This window comes from Bactrocera neohumeralis, chromosome 5 (assembly GCF_024586455.1).
Source record: "Bactrocera neohumeralis isolate Rockhampton chromosome 5, APGP_CSIRO_Bneo_wtdbg2-racon-allhic-juicebox.fasta_v2, whole genome shotgun sequence".
Lineage (NCBI taxonomy): Eukaryota > Metazoa > Arthropoda > Insecta > Diptera > Tephritidae > Bactrocera > Bactrocera neohumeralis.
In genome coordinates this window covers 11834277-11859569 of record NC_065922.1, presented here as the reverse complement: position 1 = coordinate 11859569, position 25293 = coordinate 11834277, and the positions used below count along the sequence as shown (strand labels likewise).

At 34.1% G+C, this 25293-nt stretch overlaps 1 protein-coding gene, 1 long non-coding RNA gene and 1 other non-coding gene across 8 annotated transcripts in view; 1 reads left to right on the top strand and 2 right to left on the bottom strand.

The window, feature by feature from the left end:
* The window catches only part of LOC126758095 (uncharacterized), a 317225-nt gene extending 296559 nt beyond the window's left edge, over positions 1 to 20666 (bottom strand). Inside the window, exons 1-2 of the long non-coding RNA XR_007666820.1 lie at positions 20591 to 20666; positions 11987 to 12673 (exon numbers count right to left, since the gene is read on the bottom strand). This is a non-coding gene — a long non-coding RNA (uncharacterized LOC126758095). The remainder of the gene's footprint in view (positions 1 to 11986; positions 12674 to 20590) is intronic.
* LOC126758071 (double-stranded RNA-specific editase Adar) overlaps positions 1 to 25077 on the top strand; it is a 183206-nt gene extending 158129 nt beyond the window's left edge. For 5 of the 6 annotated variants that reach the window (XM_050472092.1, XM_050472088.1, XM_050472089.1 and 2 more), the window contains 9 exons: positions 11223 to 11523; positions 13113 to 13295; positions 13354 to 13634; positions 13713 to 13863; positions 17925 to 18093; positions 20888 to 20987; positions 21058 to 21537; positions 21746 to 21865; positions 22973 to 25077. In XM_050472092.1, the coding sequence (XP_050328049.1) occupies positions 11223 to 11523; positions 13113 to 13295; positions 13354 to 13634; positions 13713 to 13863; positions 17925 to 18093; positions 20888 to 20987; positions 21058 to 21537; positions 21746 to 21844 (1764 nt within the window). In that variant the 3' untranslated portion in view covers positions 21845 to 21865; positions 22973 to 25077. The remainder of the gene's footprint in view (positions 1 to 11222; positions 11524 to 13112; positions 13296 to 13353; positions 13635 to 13712; positions 13864 to 17924; positions 18094 to 20887; positions 20988 to 21057; positions 21538 to 21745; positions 21866 to 22972) is intronic. The other variant, XM_050472093.1, reaches the window with a different exon arrangement.
* Positions 16275 to 16346, bottom strand: Trnae-uuc (transfer RNA glutamic acid (anticodon UUC)). The gene has a single exon. It is a non-coding gene; the product is annotated as a tRNA-Glu (tRNA).
* Positions 25078 to 25293: the final 216 nt, after the last annotated feature.

The window sequence follows — 25293 nt, the reverse complement described above, 5'->3', positions numbered from 1 at the left end:
ACTAATGACATTTATTTGTTCATTCCGATTTTTGTTCGGTGCAATCCAGATAAAACGCCGAGCAACCGCCGCTATTGACAAGTGGACGAGTTGAGTTGTAAAATTTTCATTCGCGCTGCGGTCAATGCAGCAATTTAAAGTGGATTAGTCTGGCAAATTGGCCATTAGATAACTCACACTAATCCCAGGTGACACTATTTTTCGATTAGTTTTTTATGTTTGGTAGTTAAATAAAAACACGGTTAATATATTCACAATAAATATGTTTCAGAGTAGATTATTCGGCTCGATTTCAGAAAATGAATTTTGATTACATTTAATTAGCGTTTATTTTGCATTTTTGAAAAAGTTGAACAACTTTCAAGACTGTAAATTGGAAAATTTTATTTCAGAATAGTGAAAGTTTTGGAAAAATGGACAAAGACCATAGTCGTGGCGCAATTAAGGTTCCAACTTCATCCTTAGGTGGCTAATAAAATACATTTTCTAGCAGTCTGCAGAGTGGGCCTCCTTGGCGGTGATAACATCCTCATTCGTCTCAAATTTCTCTCCGTCGCATGACGGAAGTTTAGAAAGAAAAAGAAGTTCTGGTGAGCAAAATAAAATACGCTGGATAGGGCTACATTTCGTAGCCTAGTATGTCCGATTTGGTTATGGCAACGACAGAGGTGACTTGGTAGAAAAGCTCTTTTTCTTTGCCAAATTGGGCTGCTTATCTGAAATTCGCCATTGAATCGGTTTAATCTGTCAGCAAAGTACAGGCCTGTGACCATTTTGCCTTATAGTAGTAGTCGATATAATTCACACCCTGAGAATCTAAGAAAAAGATGGTCATTACCTTTCCGGCCTATAAGACAGTTTTCGTCTGGTGAAGCACACCACCTTCCCGAAGATATGACAATCATAGTTGGATGAAATCCACACTTTCGTATGCTCTTTGAATTGCGCCTGTGCTCCTTCTGGTTGAAGGTCGATCTCGGTCAGATTTAGAGCGCGCTGTTGGACAATTTTTAGAAACCATAAATAATTGGGGTTCAGGGATGATAATCATACATCATATCCATAGAAAAAACTGTGACAATGCTTCTTTGGGGCAGATTGTCGTCGGTTCACCGGTTGGTAAATGGGGTCAGCATCAGGTATGTACCGCAAGTCAAGTGCCTGGAGCTGGCCATGAGTGAAAGAATGTGTTTCCTCCACACACTTAGTGAGGGTGAAGGAGCAAATGCAGGTAATCGTAGGCAAGGTCCGACGCATTTTGCGGAGCGATATCGTGTCTTGCGCTGCATATGCAGTCGCAATATGGTGGAAATTGGGTCGCCGAAAACTACTCTCGGTGCAACGTTACATTCATGTTTACCTGTATGTCGCACCGTTTCGATGGATGTGATTCAGTTTTTACTAGGTACACCCCTCTTGTCTGATTGTCGTACAGGTTGCTGTTGCATTCAGTTTAAGAAGTGTTTGAGTGTGTAATTGCTGCGGATTAATTAGATTTCCGATGATGACATGGTGACAGAGCGATATCTAAGTAGCAAGAGGCTTCTAGATAATAGGTTCAGGAGTAGGTGGCATGACAGTTGGGACAATAGCCCTAACAGTCGGTTGACTTACGAGTATACTATGTTCGACGTTACGTTTGTTAAGGATAACCCGGGCTTCAGATTTTGTCCAAGTCTGTGTTTTCTGCCTACGAAGCATGGACCTCTGAATGCATAATTGCATCAAAGGCACCTTACTGATAAGTCAAGACGTTTGTGTGGTGCGCGGTTAGAAGATTTGATGCACGTTATATGCACTCAGACATTAGAGATGGAGGTATGGAGATATGTTGAACTGACGAATGTTTGCGGTATAATCTCCACTAGTCGGAATACCGAAATGTTAGGGTCGCTAGCTATGTTAGCTCGTTAATTGGCGGCAAATGCTTTTAACTTGGAATTAGGGTTAACTTCTTGTGTGAATGGTGTGAGCATGTAATGTGTGTGCTCTCACCACTTGTTTTGCAGCAGTATGAAAGCTTTACCCGTAGTAGTTTCTGCTGCGAGGACTGACCGGAGACTTAACTCTGGTACCACGTAGAGCAAAGTCCTTCGAATTCGCTCCAACTAGCTTATGCGGCACTGCAATGTGAGGAGTAAGATGGTGTTTGTGGTTTAATACCCGAATGCGGGTAGATCAGAATTTTTCTCAATTCAATGTGGAATCGCATTGCAACTGTGTAGCGGATCCAAAGTATGGCAGTGGTTTTAGATGGTTCTCGAACCCCAGCAACGTACGTGCACGTATTCACGTTAAATACAATGAACGTTGATACCTGATATAAGCCAATGGATGTATGTTTCATCAACGATCACAAAACGGCGCAGAAACTCCATCAGATGGAGCTTAAGCAGTGTCAAATACTATGCCGACCAATTTTTACCAAACCATTTTTTATTACAAAAACATATCAATACGTTGTTTTTAAAACTGCATCATAACATCACATCATGAAGATTTGAAAAACAACTGTCAATGTTTTCTATTTTTTATTTAGAGTAGATTAAAATTGGCAATTTTTAACAATGTTGCCAACGAAAATCTCACAAACTCTTTTTGAGAGTTATTTTTGGATTCCACTATTTCGTATAATCCCGTATATGGTTTAACGCTTCAAATGATTTTTGAAGATACCTACAGAGTCAAAAGATTTTTGAAGATACGAAATCGATATCTTGGACTTTTGTCACCGTGTTCGAGGAACTTAAAGTCTAGGCCATGCAAAGACTTGGCCAGTATCATGCGGGAGCATCTAAGCACTTTTTGCTTTCAGTTCGCGTTTTACCTTCCAAGAAGGAAAATCGTGCTTCCGGCCGATATTGCTCCTTTTCCTTATTTCTTAGATCTTTAGCGAGTAATTTTGGCACTCGCTTAGATATAGTATATAGCGACCCATTTTCAGCTTTGCCTTTCGCTTAAATTTGGCACACATTCCGAAAAATAAAAAAGTTAAATATATTATACATAAGTATATACACACTCAGACGAGCGGACGCCTTCGCTGCTGCAGCCTAATCTATTACATAATTAATCTTACAACTCAACTTACACGACATCTTCTTCGTGTGTTTGCCGACGGAGAAAGAGAAACGTGCACAAAAGTGAAGTGAAACATGAAAAATAAATAAATGATAAAAGTAGCTTAATTTCCTATTGCTTTTCGCACGCCATACAGAAGCGTTTGTAAGAAAAAAAGCAACAACAAAAACAAAAAAGTGCCAGCAATGCAGACGAAAGATGAAACATGCTCACTATTTTGTTGTTGTTGTTGCTGTTGCTGTATATTTATTTTTACGTATCACATAACAGCAGTAAAGTCAAAGCAAATAAACAGCAACAACAACAAAAGGCAAAAATAAACTCATTTCACGGCACGTCATGCCTTGCCATTCATTCAACCGCTGTGATGTCCTCGCAAAATGCGGAAATGGCTTTTCTTCTGCCAACAACAAATCTGAATGGCTGGCATATGTACGGCGCACATTGCATATGTATATGTGTGTGTGCAAGTATGTGTGCATATATTTGCATATGCGCCCGGCAATATACGCTTTGATGGCAGCTTGCGGGAGTGACCCATAGCCGAACGTGAACGCTTGAGGCACCACAAAAGAGGATCTCCTCCGCACGCAGACAGCTTACGCTTAAAGCACACGCACACAAGCATGCATACATGCATATACATTATATATGTATATTATATGTGCATATATGTGTGTGTGTGTTTGCTCGCCGACGCGTGGGTAAACCCATTAAGCAAACACACGTGCACACACTTGTTTGTCCAGCTCCCCACCGCCGGAGCGCCTTGCTTCGACTCTCCGCCAGCTGGCACGTGGTTTTTGTCGCCTCCCCTTCTTCCTTGCCACTCAAACTTTCCGCCACATGCTCTTTCATACTTTTCGCACAGCGCAGGGGAAAAAAGTTTAAAGAAAATAGTTCGGTTCGCCTGTGAAAATAAAAGAAGCCAAGTGTTTTCTTTAAAAAACCAGCTCAGTGTTTTACAGCAGCACACACATACACGCATCTATATGTTTGAAAATGTACATATATATATATACATACATATACATATACTCCCACTAGTGGTATCATATGCTCCGGTTGATGAAACCCCTTTATATACTCCACTTTTTGTTTGCTTTCATCCCAACCGCAAGCGAAGGCGGAGCGAGGATCTTTGTTCGAAAATTCCACTTCAACTTTTGCACAAAGCAAAACGGTTATTCTAGCTGAATCGGCTTCGGTTTGGAGTGTTAAGTGGGTTTCCATGTTTGTAGCCCTTTATACATACATACTTCCGTCTTCTTATGTAAACATAAAGTATTATACGTGTACTTTTAAGGATGTATATACTCGATGAGATAGTTGTTGAACCTTTAGTCCTGATAGTCCTGGGCTTACATGTTGTTAAAATATTTCTGAAATCGTAAAGTGAAAGTTACGAGAAAGATTCAAGCTTTTAAATGCTGACGATTGATTTTTATAATATAATTAATATAAGGTCAATATATATATACAAAGGGTGAGCTATTTCCAGGTTCCTTACATTAGAGAAAACATACAGAAGCTTCAAATATCTTGGCATTTATGTGTTGAAGATTTTCTCTTTCAAATATTGGTCGCGGTCACGTCTCAGATGGTCCATCCCTTCAGTACAACTTTCGATGACTTGTTCGAGTACCGATGATTCCACCGGTTCACAAACCACACCAAACCGTTGTTTTTTCTGGGTGAAATGACAGGTCTTGAATCTTCTCAGGATGCTCTTCATTCCAAAACGACATAATTTTGCTTGTTTACATACCCATTGAGACAGAAATGGGACTCATCACTGAACAAAATTTGGTTCAACGTAAAATGCGCCAAGTCGTTCCATATGTCAGTCCGAGTAGCTGCGAACAGCGCCGAATCGACTCTCCACGGTCTTCGTGTACACTCTCAGCTAAGACTGCTATATTTTCTTTACTGCGTGCCGGGCGTGGTCTATTCAGATGTTGATGTTGCGAATAGTACGCTAAGAAGACCGATTAGGTTGACAGCTGTCAAAAAAAGGCTATTGAAAAAATATCTCTACTTGGATCATCCATTATAAGAACCTTGGTAATCGTGTTATAAGTTGTTCCATTACCAAAACTACGTCTTTCAATATTTTTATGCGAGCGACTTAGATCCTTACGATAAAAACGAGACAAGCAAATTATGAAGTCGAAGCCAAAAACATCCAGCGAAGTAAATAAGATAAATATTTGTTCTTGTTAGTCAGAAATAAATGCGGATGAGAAAGGATTATGTATACCTGACTCTCTGTGGAAGCGCATATATTTTATCGCCTTCAAAATAGGCTTCTCGAGCACACTAAGAATTATTCACTTTCCTGTACACTTGCTATAAGCCTCGGCTGGGTCACTTCAGTGCTTTCAGCATATGACATTTATTGGCTTCAATGAGCCATGAGCGTTCCACGAGGCGAATTTTTCAGTGTCGAAAACAAACAAAAGTCACTGGCAGCCAAATGTGGCGAATAAGTTTTCTGCACACAAATCTGGTCATTGACGTCAAATTGCTACCCGCCTCAAAACGCCCAAGTGGTATTACTTATTTACCATTCGAACAGAGAAAATGATGAGTATTACTTTGATTGGCACTTTGCCACGACTTACACATTATTTTTTCGGTTTCAGCTCAATTTTGAAGCGCCATTCGCTATATTGTTGAACGTTTCTTAAACCGTTCTCTCGTCCCCAGTAATTATGCGCTTGATGAATGTAGGTTGTCAAGCATCTACTTTGCGGCCAGTACTCGACTTTCATATATTTTGGTACGAGTCTATCTTTGACACGTTTTCATATCCAAAACATTAAAAAAGAAAATGGTTGTGTCGACTCGATCCGTAAGAGACGTTAAGAACCTCTCTTAACTCTCTGATGACGGTTTTCAAGTGCTGGTTTTTTAACGTGTTCGATGTTATCATCATTAACAGAAGCATTAACAGTGGAAGGACGACTCGAATGAATCAAATTTTCATCGACTTGTTCTCGTGATAAAGTAAAACTCGGAAACAAAATGTTCAACGATTTCGAAGCCGTGATTTCATTTAAAACACAAAATTTCAAGCAAACTCGATTTTCAATTTTTTTTTTTCAAGCTAAAAATCGCCGGGAAAAAAGGTTGTTCTAAGGGAGGAAAATATATTTTTTATAGGATCATATGGTAATCCTTGGGTTAATAATCCCAAACCTCAGAGTTGCATCAGCCAACCGAACACCGTCAGGTTATGCAATATTAGTTATAAGCGTTATGCCACAATCGACCTTCTGGCAAAGGAAAGAAAAAGCTATGAGAGCAAGAAAACATCCAAGAACACAATAGAACAAATAAAACAAGTAAGGAAGGGCTAAGTTCGGGTGTCACCGAACATTTTATACTCTCGCATGATAAAGTGATAATCGAGATTTCATTATCAGTCATTTACATATTTTTCAAATACAGTATTTTTGTAAAGTTTTATTCCGCTGTCATCATTGGTTACTAATGTATATACTCGTATTATACAGAAAAGGCATCAGATGGAATTCAAAATAGCGTTATATTGGAAGAAGGCGTGGTTGTGAACCGATTTCACCCATATTTCGTACATGTCATCAGGGTGTTAAGAAAATATTATATACCGAATTTCATTGAAATCGGTCTAGTAGTTCTTGAGATATGGTTTTTGGTCCATAAGTGGGCGAGGCCACGTCCATTTTCAATTTTTAAAAAAGCCTGGGTGCAGCTTCCTTCTGTAATTTCTTCCGTAAAATTTAGTGTTTCTGACGTTTTTTGTTAATCGGTTAACGCACTTTTAGTGATTTTCAACATAACCTTTGTATGGGAGGTGGGCGTGGTTATTATCCGATTTCTTCCATTTTTGAACTGTATATGGAAATGCCTGAAGGAACGACTCTGTAGAGTTTGGTTGACATAGCTATAGTAGTTTCCGAGATATGTACAAAAAACTTAGTAGGGGGCGGGGCCACGCCCACTTTTCCAAAAAAATTGCGGCCAAATATGCCCCCCCTAATGCGATCCTTTGTGCCAAATTTCACTTTAATATCTTTATTTATGGCTTGGTTATGACATTTTATAGGTTTTAGGTTTCCGCCATTTTGTGGGCGTGGCAGTATGCCGATTTTGCCCGTCTTCGAACTTAACCTTCTTATAGAGCCAAGAAATACGTGTACCAAGTTTCATCATGATATCTCAATTTTTACTCAAGTTACAGCTTGTACGGACGGATGGACAGACGGACGGACGGACAGACAGACATCCGGATTTCGACTCTACTCGTCACCCTGATCACTTTGGTATATATAACCCTATATCTGACTCTTTTAGTTTTAGGACTTACAAACAACCGTTATGTGAACAAAACTATAATACTCTCCTTAGCAACTTTGTTGCGAGAGTATAAAAATACAAAAAAATAGAGGATTTAAGGGTTTGGGTACTTCATTATGACATACATACTTTACAAAACAACCTCTGTTTATGAAGAAATATGGAAAGCTTTTTGAATAGACAAGTTTCGTCTCAAATCTCCGCCGAAGTCACTACACTTGGTTACGTTACGACTATTGAAACGGTTACAAATGATATTTTTTGAAAAATCTGGGTCAATATATAGATGGCAGCATATTCAGCGTATAAGAAAGGCTCTACAATAGCTGTCTTATATTTCAGAGATAATATGTTGAACCAATAATGTAGTTTTTTCTCGAAATTTTCAAAATATCTTATCTACTTTTAAATAAATCCAGAATTTCTGTAAGTCCTAGCACATGCTCCATAAATACATTATATACATATATGTACATATAGTAGGAATATATACGTATGTATGTATAGCATGTGCCTGCCTTGGCCATTATACATGTTGAAACTTTTGCAGCAACTCAATTAATATCCATTACTCGCAATTAAGCATTTCCTTAAAATGAAAGACAGCTGAGTTTTTCACAAGTGGCACTAACCTCTCTGGCTGGCCACCCCTCACAAGAGCAGCAACATGAAGCAGAGTAAGAAGAAGAAGAAAAATCGTGCGCTTGTCATGTAAGCTTAACAACGTAATGCACTGTAATTACCAGCGAAGCTGACTAAGTAAAATCTGCAAAAGCAGGATGCTGCCCCCCACATGAATACGGCGGAGGACCCACACATACACTTACTTGCAACCAACCACGTGGCACACACATATGCAACCACGTAATCAGGTTTGAAAATAAGTGTAGAGTGCCAGCGAGTCACTCTAACGGTTTTTGGTACACTTTTTGCGCTTATCACTGCAACATACTTAAGCTGGAATATTCAAAAAGAGGAAGTTTAAGATAAAAACTCGAGGAAAAAGCGAAAAGCTCACACATCCGCAACGACTATGGACCAACCAACCAACTCGGGGACTCGCGTGTAGGAGTAAACTCGATGAAAAGTCAGTTGGAGTGAGCAAAAACGACACCGTTATAATTCGATTTTCTGCTCAACACGCACACAAACAATTTTATCGCAGCCGCCAGCGCCACCAAGTCAGGCACAGGGTTCTCTCTTTGGTGGCGTGTGTGTGGGCGTTGACGCTGTTTTATGTGGTTAATACTGCTAGTGTTGTTGTTGTTGTTGTTGTTGTTTTTGTCGTTGCGGCATGTGGGTGATAATGATGTTGCTTACGTCGCTGGTTTTTCTAAGTTCCGCTAGAAATGAAAGGGTTCGCTCGGTCGCGGTGGGGGCGTGATTGGAGTTTGTAATGATATTGCTGTTGTTGTTGTTATTGTTGGGTGGTTAGCGGTTGACGTCTGATTTGTTCGGAGATTGGGTGCAAACATACTCGCATGCGGAATGGTGAGATGATGCAGTGATGACAAATGCGGTCACATGTGCGAAGTGTGCGCCAAAAGTCAATGTGCGCTGATCTCACTTTAAGCAAACTGGGGGTTAGATAAAAATAGCAACAAAAATAGGTGTTTTAATGTTTAAATATTGAAATTCAAAAATTTAGGTAAAAATATGTGAATGTAAAAGTATTGTGGGATAAGTATTTTCCTGCATACAACTTGGACAAAGCTATCAGGAAGCCTGTGACAGACAAGAAAAAGGGATTAAGGGGTTAGAACGGCCTAGTGTTTTCAAAAAATCGAAAAAAATGTATGACTTGAAGTAGAAGTATTCAATTTGTGTAATAGTGTCCAATCGGCTATAGCGTGGAAGTTGTCTGGTTATTCAACTTAAACACGTAAAATGTGGAACTCGTTTTTCTCGAAACTGCATTTTTTCACACCCGACGACGGTGGTACCGTCCATACTCCATATGTAAATTATTTTATGTTTGGCAGCTGTTAATTTATAATGCGAATACTTTGCCTTCGATTTTTACCATGGACAAAAAGGCTGGGCTTTAGTTTCTTACTCTTTATTGGCGTTGGCACCGCTTACCCGGCTAAGCCAATAGGAGATTCAAAGTGTAGCCAGGTACTTATACACCTGGTCTTTCCAATAGAGGGGATGTATTCCTTTCTCTCTGCTTCCCCCGGCGGGTACTGCGTGGAATACTCTTAAAGCTGAAGTGTTTTCATCCATTCAGACGACAGGACCTAGCCGGCGTAGCGCTGTCTCTTAATTCGTAAACTATGTCAATTTCGCAAATTTTTCGTTCAGCTCACCATTCCATCAACTGCGGTATTAATTTCGTTTTTGTTCTTCGGGAGAGGACTTTACTTCTCAATTGCTCTCTCAGCCCGAAGTATCACCTGTTGACAAGAGTTATTCTGCGTCGAATTTCGAGGCTGACATTGTTGTTAGTGTTAATGCTGGTTTCAAGATAGAGTTATGAGTGTCAACAGTGACGTGGAAGCCAAGTCGCGAGTGAGCCGACTGTTTGTTTGATGACAGGATGACTGCGCTTGGTATCGAATGGTACGCAGAGGTCCTTCCCGATCCTGACGGTGTTACTAAACGTCAGCTTACACAGCTTTGCAGGGATTTAAAGTTCACACATAGCGGCATAGAGCCAGTTCCTTTTCGTGCTGTCGAAGGCGGATTTAAAATCGAAGAAGGTGGTGTGCGTCGATCTTCCTTTCACTTATCTTTTCTAAGATTTGACGCATGGTAAAAATCTGATCGTGGTTTGGGCTTCAGTCTTTCACACAGTACGCTCAATAGAACCTTTTATGCGATCTTGAGAAACCGTGCATCCACCTTCTCGAAAAAATTAAAGGAACAGTGTCTGAAAATGGTCGTGTTGGTAGAAAGATAGCAGAAGATCTTAATAACTCTTATGGATCGCCTCAACACATTTCGGTTAATGTTCTGGGTATGAAGCGTTTCCATGACTCGTACTAGACCACCTGAACATTTCCAAAAAACGAGTAGAGATTGCAAAAGAGATGATTGACCACATAGCCGAAAGCCCTATATTCATCAAACAGTCCGAAAATGGGACGAAACCGAAAAAGTCGCTAAAGGCTAAATGTACTTTTTTTCAGTCCGGGTAAAATTTGATCGGATTAATACTGATATAACGAAATTGTACATCTTTTTCTTTTCTCCCAAACAATTTTTTTTTTTTAATTTTCTGAGGCTCTAGACTTGCCGAACTCTTTAACTTGATAGCAATCTCGCATTAAGGGCTTTACAAATATCCGTAACATTTGACCAAAAATTTGACAAAAATTAATTTTTAATAGAACGATGAACTGATAATTATTTTTGGTCATTTAATCATCAGATTGATAATTTTATCACATGGCTGATCATACAATTTTCCTCTCATCGATCATCCGATTACACTGTGGAACATTTTTGGGATTATTGTCTGGGGGGTGAGAAATTCCAAGTCAGGGTGATGGTACTAGGTCAGTATAGTAAAACCCTCAAAGGGTTTGGCGTTCGTATGTGTCAGTTTTTTTTATGACCTTTTAATTTTTTTCCTTATCTTGATGTTTTTTCGCTTAGTTGTAACATTTTGGCAAAAACGCAGTGTTTTTATGTTAAACTACAAAAAATCTTGATTCATTCAGTTTACATATATTAGAAAGTAAGCACGTCTAAACTGTCAAGAGTAAATTTAAGATTATGCTTGCATTCCAGAGTTGACTTTTTGAACTTTTTTGGCGATAATTTTAGTAATATTATTTTTTATTCTTTCCTTCCAGGTCGATGGCCAGAAGTATATGGGTCAGGGACGCAGCAAGAAGATCGCACGCATCGAGGCGGCTGCCACGGCGCTGCGCAGTTTTATACAATTCAAAGATGGCGCCGTACTAACACCACTGAAGCCGACGTGTAATCTCGATTTCACAAGCGATGAGCATCTGGAAAACGGTATTGTGAATTATGAGAACATAAGCACGGATAAATTAGTCCCGCTTTTAGACGCACTGTTCAGGCATGCGAAATTTATTAAAAAACTGACACCCTTCATGAGGGTAACCGATTGTGCATTGAGCATGACAAGCAAGTATTTGTTTTTTATTTTATTCCTTTTGTTATTGTTTATTTCATTGATTTCTATATTTTATTATTACTTTGTATGTGTTTGTAGTTAATTTGATAGAATTTTTTTTTAAATATTTTTTATTGGGGAATATTTAGAGTTTTTAAGCTAAGCTTAGGAATAAGTACAGCGGAGTTATTATATAATTCTACGAACTATTTATGAATCAATTTTCGATCAACACGAGAAAAATGAGACTTTTTCGGAATAATTTAGAAAAGTACGACGAATGACCCATTGTGTGCTTTGAATGTCAAAAATTTGCTGAAGATCCAATAGTACAAGGTGATCCATTTCGAGGTTCAATACCTTTTTAAAGAAAAAACACAAAAACTTCAAATTTAATAAAGAATGTTTATTATGATTCGAAAGAACATTCTTTGGCATTTATTTTTTGAAGATTATCTCTTTCACCGCGGCTACGTCTCAGATGGTCCATCCGTTGAGTCCAATTTTCGATGACTCGTTCAAGCATTTCAACAAACGTGTTGAGTCGATCCGATCTTTAAAAGAAGCTGAGATCCTCTGCTACCCGTCTTAGAAAAGAGTCCTACGGGTTGCGTGCGAAGTTTAAATAGAGTAGTCCGAGTCAAATTTGATCAGATTCTGTATAGAGTTATATGATTCATCGCCTTTGGTAATCTTAGAGTTTTCATTTGAAGCATGGGGGGTAAACTTCTTGAAAATTTGTTTGCAAAGGTCCCGCCGCGCCTTCAAACAGAGTTAAAAATTAATTAAAACGATGACAAAATTGGACGAATTCGGCTTGGAGTTGCTTCCGCAGCCATATCTGCTGAAAGTAGTTATGTCAGCTGGATATGCAATCAGATCTCAAAATAATGAGCGTAGGAAAAAGATTTAACATTATAGAAGAGTTAATCGGCGAACAGAGACAGATGTTAGAAATTTTTTCAGAAGTGATTTTTCTAAGGATCATGTTCGACTTTTCGAAGTATGCTTTTCTGAAAGGTAGAGCAATAGAACGCCCTCATAAAAGCTCAATGTGAATTGTAGCCTATCCCAATAGTTTAAAAAGTGAGTTATATATATTTGACGGAACTTTCTCTGTTTATAACCTCACAAAACTCGGTTGGCAGGAAAAGAAAAATACTGAAAGATAAAAAAAAAGTTTGTGTGATAAAAAATACTAAAATATAATATTTTTAACAGGTAAATATAAAAGTAATTAAAAATTGTTGTTACTGAAAAGTTTTGGTTATGATAATACCGTTATTTTTAACTATTTTTTGCATTATTTATCCCAATGTTGTTTTAAATTCCCTGAAACTTCAGTTAATGCCCCACCTACAGTAATTAACCGTTAATTCGCTCTTTTTTTATTTATGTATTTTGTCCCTACGTTTGTTGTTGTTCTAAGTTTCCACTTGCCGATATGACAAATAATAAATCCGCAGCCTCACACGGTGTCTAGAGATAAGCTACACAATAGAAACTAAAATATATAAAAAAATACAAAAAATCATAAATATTTCATTTTAAATCACATTTTTTAATAAAATGTTGAAATATGTTTCCCAACCCCCAACAGATGTAAATAAAAGCGCCATCACTGTAGATGGTCAGAAGAAAGTGCCAGATAAGGGACCTGTTATGCTGCTCTATGAGCTCTTCAACGATGTGCACTTCGATTGCTCGACTGTAGATGGCGCGCAGAACAATTGTCGCTTCAAAATGACAGTAACGGTGAATAACAGCAAATTCGACGGCACAGGTATGCAAAATATTTGAATTTTTTTTTTTTTTTAATTAACTTTTATGTATTTTTTCAGGACCCTCCAAGAAGCTGGCTAAAAATGCCGCCGCCAAAGCCGCACTCGCTTCACTGTGCAACATCTCATACAGCCCCATGATGCATCCGCAGAAGAATGTGCCCTTGCCCATTGATGATAAGACATCGTCCATGGAGTTGCCGCAGATACACGCCGACACCATCGGCCGTCTGGTATTGGAGAAATTCATGGAGGTCATTAAGGGACAGGAATCGTATTCGCGACGCAAGGTGCTCGCCGGCATCGTGATGACCGAAGACATGAATTTCAATGAAGCCAAAGTGTGTTGCCAACCATTTGCTTTACTCCTCAACAAGTTGCACCAAATAATTCGCTTTTTGTTTTGTTGCATTTTGCAGGTAATTTCCGTGTCCACCGGCACGAAGTGCGTGAGTGGCGAACACATGAGCGTCACCGGCGCCGTGCTGAACGATTCGCATGCCGAGATCGTGTCACGCCGTTGTCTCATGAAATACTTATATGCTCAATTAGAACTACAATGCAGTCAGAGTAAGTTGAAGCGTGCATTAGCTCTGCCACCCATTGCAGACTAGACTCTCTTAGTCGTAGTAGACGAGGAGCAAGTGTATTTACATACTTATGTAGAAGAGAAACAGATTTACCTTTAATTTCATATATTTTCTTGTGTATGTTTGTATATAAAACTTTGATTTTATGCCACACACCGTATTCGTTCCTAGTCAAGTCTTCTTTGGAATTGTAAATATGCATACATACAAACATATGCACACCAATGCATTTGTAACTGTATGTGTATGTACATAAATATACATACATTTATAACTTCAACTATTTCAATATCTTAAGTTTTCGTTTGTGATAAAGTAGTAGTGTAGTTTTTTTATTTTTTGTTTTCGCTCAGCGCACTTTGCTCAGCCAAGCTTTTTTGTTTGAATGCGGTTTATGCGCTTTTTTACGAAACTATCACACACAATCTCACAAAAAATAATTAAATAAATAATTTTAATATTATTATCAAATAAAAAATTATTAAAAAAAATTAATAATACTAAAATATAAGAAATAAAATAATTTATAAATAATGTTTTAAAAGGATTTCAAAATAATAATAATTACAACGAAATAATATACATACAATATTATACAAAAATAAATTAAACATAAATTAAAAATAATTAAAAATATAAATAAATAATAATAAAAATAAATGTAAATAAAAACATATCAAAAAAATAAAAAATATAATTATTAATTAAGAATAATATAATAATAAAAAAAAATATTAAAAAATAATTATAGTTAAAAAATAAATATAATATTTAAAGAATACTAAATATAAAACATATGAAGAAATATAAAAATCAAAGAAAATATAAAATAATACTAAATACATATGTACATACATATGTATATAAGAAATAAAAAATTTATTTAAAAAAATATGTTAAAAAAGTTTTAAAATTATAATAATTACATCGGAATAATATAATATGAAGAATATATACAAAACATAAAAATAAAAATAATTTTGTAGAAATATAAAATATAGAATTATACAAAAAATAAAAAAAAACAAAACAAAAATAATACATATATACATACATAAGTGTGTAAATAAAAAAAATTATTAAAAAATATATAAAAAATAATAATTATGCATTACAGCAAAATAATATTAAAATAAAAAAAGATGAAAAAAGATGTGAAAATATACATAAATAATATGAAATTAAAAAAATATATGCATACATATGTACATACATACATACATATATTAAAAGAAATGTATACACAAAAAAAGTTTTAAAACAATAAAAAATAAATGAAATGAAATTGTAAAGGTAAAAATAAAAATAGTATTCAAAAATATAAAATATAAAAAATATTAAAAATAAAAAAATTAACATAAGAAATAAAAATTATTAAAAACATGGCCAAAAAATAGTTTTAAAAAAATATATTATTACAACAGAATAATAAAGTAATAAAAAATTAAAATATATATTGTAAGAAATTAGCAAAAATAAAAAAATGTGTGTAAAGTATAATAAAAAATATGTGACAATTAAAAAACCTATAAATAAATAAATAGTAATAATATAAAAAATTAAAAAATAAAATTAACATAAAAAAATATAAAATATGTAAAATGTATAGAAAAATATGTATATATAAAATATATAAAAAAATAAAGAAAAGAAATAAAAAAAATTATTATAAAATGGCCAAAAAATAATATTAAAAAATATATTTTGACAACAAAATAATATAATAATAAAAAATTAGAATATACATATAATATAAAAAAATAAAAGTTATATATATAAAATAAAAAATATATTTGAAATGCAGAACTATATAATATAAAAAATAGCTAATATATGTATGTATGTAAAAAAAAACAAAAGTTGAACAATAGTATAATAAAAAAATTTAAAAAAGTAAAAACATATAATTAAAATTTAAAAAATAATATATTAAATAATATATTAAAAAGTATACATATATACAAACTTGTTAAAAAATTAAAATAATTACAATAATTTTTGCATACGAATTTCGATCAAAACTCATTTTATATCACTTTCAAGTAATTTCAATTTTAATTTTACACAACTTGCATTTCCCCAAAAAACTTTGGTTGGCTTTCTGCGCAGCTAGAAACTTATACTTACATAGACATAACTGGCTTTCGCTAGACATATTTCAACATATTATCAAACACATCTCTCCTTACTCTACTCCTCTCACAACTACTCTACAGTTTTTGCATGCAAATACTCCGTAAAAAAATTAAATCTTGAATGCACGCCAAAGACACATTTCTTTTGCCATAAAGTTGCTTAGAATGCGCTCGTTTTAACAATAGAAATATTAAACAAAAAAATTAAAAAATAAAAAATTTAGAAAATGAAATTATAAAAAGTAAAAAAAAATATTTCCCATACCGGGAATCGAACCCGGGCCTTCTGGGTGAAAGCCAGATATCCTAGCCACTAGACCATATGGGATACTTAAAATTTATAACCTCAACGCTTAGCACGTGCTCTAGCCTCATACGCACACTATTAGACATAAATTTAATGATCTTTATAAATATTTTATGACTTGTGATCTACAAAGGAGCGGCAAAAATTTTGAAAATAGTTTATGATTCAGCAGCCAACTAGGAAATCCATAGCATATATAATACTGCTGTTTAAAACGTAATATAATTATTTAACAATAGCAAGAAAAACTTGTTTAGAAATATATTAATTATTAGTATTAGGGTGCTTCCTTCTTCCTTCCTTAATATTATTTTTGTTTTTTTTTTGTTTTTTAGGTTAGGTGCAAAATTAAAACTAAAAATTATGCAAAATATGATTGTTGTTGTTTAAGTACATTCATAGAAATGCTGCACGAATCTGCGAAAATTACATAGTTAAGCATAATTGGGTCTATTCTGACTACATAGACTTCACTGTGTTATGAAAAAAGATAGTTTTTATTGGATATATAATAGGGAAGAAGAAGAAGATAGGGAATTTCTTAAGTAAATATTAAACCGACCATACGAGTGAAGTTCAGCTCATTCATTCATATTGTTGGTTTAATTCAACTCTATGCTATTTCCATCATATTTCTTTTTCACTCTGCTTTCCAGCAAGTTAGATTTTTACATGGTTTCATTGGAATGCTTTGGGAGGTCTCCGAAAAAAGAGAACTTTTAGATTCTTTCTCCACTGAGCATAGACTAAATAAAGTGCTATTAACTGCCAGATTAACAGTTTATCAAGATTTTTGAACCCTTCAAGTAAATAGCGATGTTTCTAAAATGAAAAATAATATTTTTTTTTAAATAATTTCGATCAAAAAGTCATAAATTTAAGATGGTTATTGACAAAATAGCGAAAAATAACATGCCTAGTCGGTTTCAAAAGAAAACGTAACGGTCTTTAGCACTTTTAAAATTTTTAAGCTCAAACTTAGATAAAGATGTCTTGGTATACGAACCCTCAAACCACAAACATACACAGATATTTATATAAACATATTTAAGTATATACTCATAAAATCACATATTAAGCATATTTTGGAACAACATAACTTAAATTCATTTCTAAACAAATATTTAAGCTCTTCTAACTTTTTTCCAATAGCAAGCATAGAAAAGAAGCCGGTAGCGTAAAGTAAAATGAACGATATTTTATCATTATTTTTGTTTACTTTCTCTTAGACGCCTAGTTTGCATTTAGCAGGGTCATCCTGTAATGATTTTTTCTTTCTATATAACTAACACCCTATACTTTCTTATTAAAACTAATTTTTTGCTCTAGCAACCCATTTACTTTTTATCAACTTCAACTTTAACTTAAGCGCATACCTCTTTAACTACTTTACCTACAATTACATAGAACATAGTACATAGAACATATAGTACATATATATACTAGTTGATATTTTGTATTAATAATGAAAATTAACAAATACTACTACTACTACTTACTACTACAAGCAAAACATGACATGCGTCAAACAATTAATCTCGTATTTTACTAAAGTCGCATAAACAAATTTTTCTTTTTTTCAACTTTTGATTTTTATAGCCACTGCAAATCAGTCGATTTTCGTGAGGAATCAAGACAATGGGCAATACCCGTACAAACTAAAATCCGGTGTTCATTTCCATTTGTACATCAATACAGCGCCTTGTGGTGATGCACGGATTTTTAGTCCTCACGAAAATGACACTGGTGTTGACAAACATCCAAATAGGTTGGTAAACAAAATCAAATGAAATTACAAAATTTTAACGTTAAACAAACTAGACTACTACTACTAAGTATTCAACAAAAATAAAATAATTAAATTAAAGTAAAAAAAAAAAATATTTAAAAAAAGTATATGAATTATATGAAAACAAAAACAAAAGCGCAAATAACTTCATAGAAGGAACATTTGAATTGAGTTATGCTTCCCATTTTGTTATTTGTAAGAGTCTAAAAACATTATAAATATACTATATACTTATGAATAGTTACATTCGAGCGAATATATTTGAGCTTTTGAGTGAGTGCCAGCATATTTTTTTTTTTGTGGAAAAGTATTTTAAATGAAGTGGGACCAGCTTAGAATATATCGTCACCTGAAATGCAAAATAACGTAACAACATTTTCGGAAATTTACAGTGGCATGAATGAAACACGAAATAAAATGGAACATGAGTGAAACAAAATTTTAATATTGGTTAAAACTGGTTTATATCTGACCGCAGAACCTGAAAATGTTGAACATATGTAATATTATGTATGTATGTAATTTGAAGTAGTGAAGCGTAATCAATAAGACACTCAATTTCGAATTTTTTGATGATACGTTATTTTGCATTTCAGGTGACGATATGTAATCAATGAATATAGAATATATGTAATCAATGAAAGGAAGTCTTTTTTCATAATCTAAAAGATGTAAATGACAATCATTTTAGGTTATAAGTGAGTGTCAAAAACCATAACCTCAATTTTAAAACCGAAAATTGCTAAGCAATTTCTTAGATTATTGCTGTATACACAAAAATGAGTTCAAAGTCAACTGAAGTGCCGTTAATAACAGCAAGTAATTAAAATAAAATTATAACCTAAAAATTTCAAGATTATCCTGGGAAATTATTTACTTCCAAGCTTCATTTGGCACCCCAGTTCAGCTTTTATGAAGTCAAAATTCGGGTTAAAATATTTAAAATCCAACTTAATAGTCAGATTCTCTCAGACTGATGTTTGCAACTAAAAATTAGAGACGGTAAAGGTTTCAAGTACTTTCAGAAAGACTTCATGTATAACAAAAAAAAAAAAAAAAATAAAATGTGAAATACATTGCCCACATTTATCCCCGAGACTCTCTCACTCCTAACCTTCAATCGGCACCTAAGTCCAGCTTTTGCGAAGTCACAATTTGAATTAAAATATTTTTTTCCTCGCAAATTAATGTTTGCCACCAAAAATCTAAAGATATTCCAGCCTTTTTGGATAGTCTTCATATATCTACGGGTTATTCAAGTATTACAGAGAGATTCTCCAGTTGACAAAGATCTCTTCGTGCTACGAAGAGCCGGCGTTCTGCAAAAATAAGTGAGCTTATTTCTGTCACAACTCAAAAAGGCAACTCTTTGAAGTCTCATCGTGAAAAAGCTGTTGGCAAACCGTGAAGAAGCAGCCAGTAGGAGCACGGAAAAGGACATTTTAACAAATGTATAGACTTATAAACTATATTTGTTGATACCCAAGGTCCAAGTAGAGTAGCGTGATCTACAACGACCGACTGTTGGGTTTTTATTGCCGAAATTGACCACTGCTGTCGTTCCCACAACAGTCGGGTTTACGTAACCGGAACGGACCCGGATTTTCTATGCGGTTAAAAACTGTCAACTCGGCAGAATTCTGTCGCTACAACAACAACACTTCGTCCTTTTCGAATAACTGGTTTCTTAACTCAAAAATAGGTGTGAAGAAAGCCCGGAAGTCCGTTGAACTCGAAATTTAGTGCGAGCTTAACATATGTATTTCAACTGGTTAGTTATAAAAAGGTTTCCATTTCCAACGAGATAGTCCTAACAATGGGCGCAGAAATGTATTTCCTATTTTAACTATCACCCTGTGGTCTGTTGTTTGAAATCCTAAGCTAAAAAACTATAGAAACTCAAAATAATAAATATAGAAAGTGTTGTTTAGAGTGGATGTAGTTCCTTAGTGTATAAGTACAAGTGTCAGAGTGCATTTATGAAATTATAAAGAGTTTTCGAAGCGGTTTATTCCATGTAACACCCTGTATTTGTCATAAACAGAAATACCTTAGTCAGAAATACACCGAGAAGGCTGGTCAAAATTCTAGGAAGCTTATGAATATACAGTCCAAATGGAAATTGGTTAGGTAATGGTGTAATAAAGTTCGGTACTCACTCAAAAACTCCTCAAAATTCCATTCCCAGCACAAAGGGCGTTAAATCAACTCGTTTTGACGCCTTTTGTACGCAATTAAAGCTTAGCTGTGTATTCGGTTATATAGAAGCGCCGTTATTTACATTTCAAAATGAGTGAATTAAGCTATACATTTAAGTATGAACTGTATTTAATTCTATTATTTAGAATGAGAAATGTACAATCGATAAATGAATTCTTTCTTCTCTTTTTTCTCTCAAATTTCTTTTTTCCAATAATTTTCAATTCTTTATATGTTTTGTTATTGTTTTTGTGTTCTACCTTTGTTATTCGCTTACATTGCCTTGTTGGGTGAACTCCTCGCTCATGTCCGCTACCACTGTGCCATAACGCTGTAAACTGCTGCGCCTGCGTGCGAACCTGCAAAATATCATACATCTATATATATATATATATGTATTATATATACATGCATTGCTAATATGTTAATACAAAAATATTCTGAAAATTGGCGTTTTAAATGAAAATTAACGATTTTGCTGCGAACTGCTGCCGGCCTCGCTCTTGCTAAACTCATTTGCGCTTGCGCTCTTGCTTTTAAAAATCCATGCGTATTGTGTGTTGTGCGACGGCAGAAAGGCGCGTGGCCAATTGCGTACGAAAATCGAGTCGGGTGAGGGCACCATACCGGTCAAAAGCAAAGAAGGACTACAAACATGGGATGGCGTACTGCAGGTGAGTACTCATTTCTCAATGCACTCGAGAGATTTTCAACTAAAAATGCATTTTTAATACTTTTTCACAGGGCGAACGTTTGCTCACTATGTCCTGCTCCGATAAGATTGCACGCTGGAACATCGTTGGCATACAGGGCTCACTGCTGGCCTCGATTATCGAGCCGATTTATTTGCATTCCATAGTTTTGGGCAGTTTATTGCATCCCGAGCACATGTATCGTGCCGTCTGCGGTCGAATAGAGAAATCCATACAAGGTCTTCCACCACCCTATCACTTGAATAAGCCACGCTTGGCATTGGTCACATCGGCTGAGCCGCGCAATCAAGCCAAGGCACCGAATTTCGGCATCAATTGGACAATCGGTGATAGTGAGGTGGAGGTGGTGAATTCGCTTACCGGCAAAACGGTCAATAACCAAATATCGCGCATTACCAAGCAGATGTACTTCATGAAGTATGGCTATTTGATGAAAAATTTGCCCGGCATACCGAATCGCAAGCTCACAACCGATTACGGGCAAACCAAGGAGAGGGTTAAGGACTACCAGGTGAGTGTTTGGCGGTTTATGAGGCATTTTCTTGCTTTATTTCAGTATAAAAGCTACATATATATAATGATAGAAACAGGCAAGTTGTTGAATATATTCAAATCATTGACACACTTTTGGATTTAGAGGTTATGATTTTTTCGTCATGATTATAATTCTAAGCTTCATTTAGTCAACACATAGTATTAATTTGTTTTCTTACTTTCAGATTGCCAAGAAAGAGTTATTTGCGGCTTTTCGTCGCGAAGATCTCGGCAGCTGGCTGAAAAAACCAATGGAACAAGATCAATTTGCGCTTCCGGAATGACTCCATTGTCATCCTTTTGTTGTAAGTTTGTATAAGAATGTAAAATTTGTACATTTCGTGCAATTTTTATGCTTACTGTTATTAATCAATTATTTAATGACATGCGTTTTTAATGATAATACCGAAATAAGAGATATATTAAACAGTGGAGCACCATTGAAAAGACAAATGGCACTAAACGAAATCATACCAACAGATGAACGCATGAATAGTATTGAATCGAATTTTGAATCGGATTTTGTATCGAGTTTAAAAACAAGTTTGGCGTTGTACTTGCAATCGGTTTTTCAATCGATTTTAGAGTTGATTTTCGATTCACTTTTTAAACCGAGTTATAAGTCGCGTCTTAAGTCGAGTTTTGAATCCGACGACCTTGAATATAGTATGGATGCAATGGTTGGCGAAGACCTAGAAGAGTATAACGAGTTTGAGGAAAAACAAAATTTAAATTTAAACACATTTGTTGCTAACAAAAAGCTTAATAAGAATAGTTGCTCTAGAATATTTCTAGAATAGAATGTAGCTAATATGCTGGAACTAAGTAAAGCAAGTATTATGGCGTTTTAGTCTGAATCAAAAACAAACAAACACAAACACACACGTACTCATACATAACCTATCACACACTCACACTAAAAAAATACAGAGTTATAGAACAATATTAAAGTCCTCGAATATATTTTTTGCCTACTGTAGTAGCAAAATGTGTAAATATTTCGAACTCCACACTAAAAACAAGTATATAATATACACAAATTCTAAAAAAAATAAAATAAATTTAATTGGAAATTTTATTTTAAATTTATTAAAATTTTAATTGTTAATTTTTATTTTAAATTTATTTATTTATTTTTCTTTTATACTCCATTTTTATTAATTTCTTGTTATTATTTTTACACCAATACTTGATTATTGCATTTTTTAATTTATTATCAGCGTTGCCAATTTCTAATTTAAAACTTTTGGCTTAAATATTTATTTTTTAATTTTTAATCTGAAAATCTAAAATTTATTATGTATATAATTTATACTTTACTTTAAAGTAAATATTCACTTTTATCTTCTTAAATATTTTAACTTCCTCTTCAATTTTGTTTTACAATTTTATTTTAATTTTCCCTCTTCCAGATTATTTATGTTTGTTTGAGTACCGTGTGTCTGTAAGTGCGTTTGCCGTATTATGGAATAGAGCTGCGCAACAGTATTAGTACCAGTTTAGAAAACAAAAACAACAAAATTTCTATATACATACGGAAAAACATAACATTCATTTTCAAAACTACAAATATTAACCATTAACTGCAAAATGGCGTGCTTCAGAATCTCTTACGTATTATGTGAACTATTTATAACTACAACAATGTTTCTACGTACAAGTCAACGGTTTGGTCACTATAATTTTGCATAATGGATGTATGTATATGTTTGTTTTTTAGTTATATTATTATTATTTTTTTAACATATTTTCTTATACTCCTATAAAATTTTTACTTGAGTTAATAAGTTTTCTTATATTAATTGTTAAGGAAATATGTGAATTCATGCTTTTAATACAATAAAATTTTTTTATCTTTAATTTTATTATTTTTAAATATTTGTTAACAGTTATTGTGTTTATAACAGCAATACTTGAGTTATTTTTGTTTTTTGGTCCACGAACAAGTTATTATAAATTAAACTTAATTCAAAAAAGCGAACATATTTTATTTTTAAATTTCAACTTTTTAAGATAAGCAGTTATACTTAAATAGCACTGAAAATTGTTATAAGTATTCTGAAGCGATTCTGCGGCGCCGTCAATTCATTTAATTTTTTTATTTCTTTGCGTTTCCACTAAAATATTAGGGAAATGTTTAGTATCGCGCCGGTTTAGTATCGTTTATGGAGAAAACCAGGGAGGGGTTACCCCCCCCTCACGCTCCCTTATCGGAAATAGGAAGGTTCGAACTTTTTAATAAACCCCCCCTCGACCCCCTAGAGCCACTATAGACCTGTAGGAGGCCCTTTGAAAATGACCAAAAATCGGTGTTTTTGCTCATTTTTCTATACAAACTGAAACCAATGCAACCCAGCCAACATTTTTGTATGGACAATAATTCAAAATAAAGAAACCCAAAATGTTTCAGTGCAATGTATATACATATTTAATTGCATCTATTAATGGTACAAATTATCTATTAATGCTACAAAAAATAACCCTGGTCGGTCCAACACCCGGGTGTATCAGATTTTTTTCGCATAGAACACCTTTTCGCGTTGGCGGCCTTCGGTCGCGCTTCAAAAAAATAACCCTGGTCGGTCCAAGGCAGGTCATGAAATTAGGCAGTCATTTTGGTTTTTCGCATTATTGAACTCAATGCAGAAAAAGGTGTATTTTATTTAAAGATTTACAAAGAAATTAACAATCAAAAGTAATTAAAAACATTACTAGTGGTTTTTATAATTCATAAGTAATATATGTGCGTGAAAATGTATCCATAATTGGTTTGGTACAATGCACAACAGGTGAAAATACACTAGCATATATTGAGAAATTTGCAAAAAATAGCATTTTTTAAAGTGAATTTGTGCAAAAATTTGTGAACCGATTTTTATAAAATATAGTTTGATAATTTTTAAAATAAAGTTTGATAATTTAAGCATACATTCGTGTTTAAAATTTTCAATTCGGTTGTCTCGTTTAGGTACAGTGAGCCAAAATTAACCGGCGCGATACTAAACCCAACCCAAATATTAGTATATTATATGAAGTCGAACAACAATTTATGATTGAAATACTTTTTTCTGAGAATTTAATTTTAAATTTTATCTTAAAATTGTTTTAACTGAAAATAATTTCAAAACTTGAGAGAATATGTTTTAAATATTATTTTATTGTTTGACAAGTTGGTTTGTTTTTGTTGAATGAACACAAAACAGGGTCATTCATATGCAATGAAATAATTAGAAGTTCTTCGTATTTTTTAATACACTATATGTGAAGTGCCATACATAAATTTCAAAAATTTAATTTTAAACTTATTAAAAAATAGCAGAAAAAAAAAATAAAAATTTTGAAAAATTTAATATACATATGTATGTATGCATAACATTTGTTTGCTATTTCTAAGTTTTTTTTTTTGCTTTTTTAAATGAATGTTTTTTAATATGTGCATTTAACTTCTTTTTAAAACAAAAAATTATATTTTTTTGTTTTTAAATACGTGTATCTAACTTTTTTTAAACAAAGAAAATTTTTTTAATCACTTTTTTATTATTATTCTTAGATAACAATTATTTACATGTTCTTATTCTTATTTTCATTCATTATTACCATTGTATTTTTATTCTACGTTTATTTACTATAATACTTGTTTATTGAAATCGTGTTTGCGTAATTGTATCGAGAGTTTTTGTTTAAGTTAGCTTAGATAAAAATTGATTTGAATAAAAGTAATTTTTGCAAAAGA